General features: G+C 47.7%; 1 protein-coding gene across 1 annotated transcript in view; it reads left to right on the top strand.

Moving 5' to 3' along the window:
• tjp1a (tight junction protein 1a) overlaps positions 1 to 2,500 on the top strand; it is a 175,402-nt gene that overhangs the window by 123,509 nt on the left and 49,393 nt on the right. Inside the window, 2 exon segments of the mRNA XM_048232177.1 lie at positions 69 to 171; positions 1,022 to 1,290. Coding sequence (XP_048088134.1) covers positions 69 to 171; positions 1,022 to 1,290 — 372 coding nt within the window.

Genomic DNA, 2,500 nt, shown 5'->3' with positions numbered 1-2,500 from the left:
TGTGTGTGTGTGTGTGTGTGTGTGTGTTTTGTGTGTGTGTGTGTGTGTGTGTGTGTTTTGTCTTGTAGGGAAAATGATAGAGTGGTGATGGTCAACGCTGTCTCCATGGACAATGTGGAACATGCCTATGCTGTGCAGCAGTTAAGGAAAAGCGGCAAAAATGCCAAAATAGTAAGTTAGAACACACACACACACACACACACACACACACACACACACACACACACACACACACACACACACACACACACACACACACACACACACACACACCTTGACCTGACGAAATGCCTTGTTTGTAACAGTTCACATTACTTAAGTACCGGCATATAAAGAGTTGTTAGGTTCAAAGGTCACTATTGACCTTGAGTTGGCACAAAGGAATGCAGAGAATGGAACCTGCTTGCCATCTCATTCCCACACACACACACACACACACACACACACACACACACACACACACACACACACACACACACACACAGTACACACATTCATGCTGGAATGAATTCCACAAGTCTTGCTATCTCCTTTCCTCATGTTCCCTCCTCCACACACACCACATTCAGCCACACACACACACACACCTAGATGATCGCTTGACGCTCACTCAAACGCAGGAACTCACACACACCCTCCTACTCAGGCACTTGTTTCACACATGTGGCTTCCTTCAGCCTCACACCTCGCAGCTCACGAGCTGTAATCAGGAGACTGAAGGGGTCAGCCTTGTCCAGTTGTCTCTCTCAAGTTCAAGTTCAGCAGCTTTATGAGCATGACCGGTCATGGCCTGTGCTGCCAGAGCAGGATGTACACAAACAAACAAACACCGATAATGAGAGTTGGAGTTTGATAATTAATGAGAAATAATTGGAAACAACAGCAATGATGGTAATGTCTTGAATTGAATGTCAAAAAGGGAATATCTTCCTCTTTTTTGCTTCTTTCACAGCCTTTCTCTCCTCCCTCCTCCCTCCCATTCTTCTCCTCTCCTCCTCCTCTCCTGTCCTCTCCTCTACAGACGATCCGGCGCAAGCGGAAGGTCCAGATCCCGTGGGAGCCTGGCCGGCGACCGGGCGACGACATGTCGGAGCCAGAGACCAGGAGAGGGACGAGGGAGGGAGTACAGCGGCCCGGGCTGCACTGGCCAGCTGGAAAGCCAGCGAGGCTCGGGACGGCACGCCAAGGGCAATCTGGAGAGAACGGGCCACTGCCAAGGGACAGGAGCCAGCCAGTGGCCTCCAACACTCCACCAATGCCCGCCAAGGTCACCTCGTCAAGTCCAAGAACGTAAGGTGGACGCAAAACAGATAGTGTAGCTTGTGTGTGTGTGTGTGTGTGTGTGTAAGGTGTGTGTCTGTTGTGTTATGTACTGTATGTGAAAACAGCAGTGTACACGCCTAACACATTGACTAGTCACAGTTCTGTAGTACTGTCTTCTCATTTGCGCTTAGCTCTTCTTTTTGATAATCTCTATGTTAATATTGTTTGTTATATTGTTGCGTTCACACGCCGCGGTATGTGTGTGTTTGTGTGTGTGTGTGTGTGTGTTTGCAGAGTATGGCCCGCGTTGGCCAGCCACATTCAGGAAGGACATCTCCCGAGAGTCTGGCAGCACTCCAGATGGCAACATCCAGGAAGCGAGACGCGGGTGCTGAAGGTGAGACCTTATCCCCGAGTAGACCTCATCACAGAGCGAGATCTCATCACAGAGTGAGACCTTATCCCAGGCGCCATGAGGCTGGTGATGACGGAAATCGATTCAAAGAGAAAAAACGAAAGGCATTAAGTTTCTCACTTTATTCTGTGTCCATAATGTAACCATTCTTTATTGTGTCCATACGGTAACGCACTTTTTATTGTGTCCATACGGTAACGCACTTTTTATTGTGTCCATACGGTAACGCACTTTTATCAGTCCATACGGTAACCAAGACTTTTATATTGTGTCCATAATGGGTAACGCATTTTTTTATTGTAGTTCATAATGGTAACGCACTTTTTATTGTGTCCATAAGGCAGACGCAAAAGTGCAGTGAGATTCAGGTATGCGCCTCCAGGTTGCCTGGTGGTCGTGTGAAGTCGGTACAACTGCTGAAAAGACTCTTTAAACATCTAAAAGCAGATCGAGCAGATTCTGCATTTTTACCCTTTAGACGGGAACCCGACGGTGGAGCTTTTTTAAGATTTCCACTCTGGAGGGTTGTTTCACTTTTTCGCGTTTTTAAGCCTTAAACTGCCGCCTAAACAAAAGGCACAGCTGATAACATATTTTGTCGTTTTCACCCAATGAAGCCGCTGTCGCAAACTGAGTTCTCTATGAGAGAGAGGGGATGGGAGGAATAAGGGTGAGAGAAAGGGGGTTGGAGGAGTGTTGTCAGAGGATGTCAGAGGTTACGAGTGATGTCAGAGTGTCACGACTCCATGTGAGTCATCCTCAACACAGATAGCGTGGAGTGCAGCATTTTTCATTTTTACATGACACACTGCACACACACAC

Source organism: Alosa alosa, chromosome 21 (assembly GCF_017589495.1).
Source record: "Alosa alosa isolate M-15738 ecotype Scorff River chromosome 21, AALO_Geno_1.1, whole genome shotgun sequence".
Taxonomy (NCBI): domain Eukaryota; kingdom Metazoa; phylum Chordata; class Actinopteri; order Clupeiformes; family Clupeidae; genus Alosa; species Alosa alosa.
The sequence above is the reverse complement of the archived record's forward strand: the minus strand, read 5'-3'. Positions and strand labels throughout refer to the sequence as shown.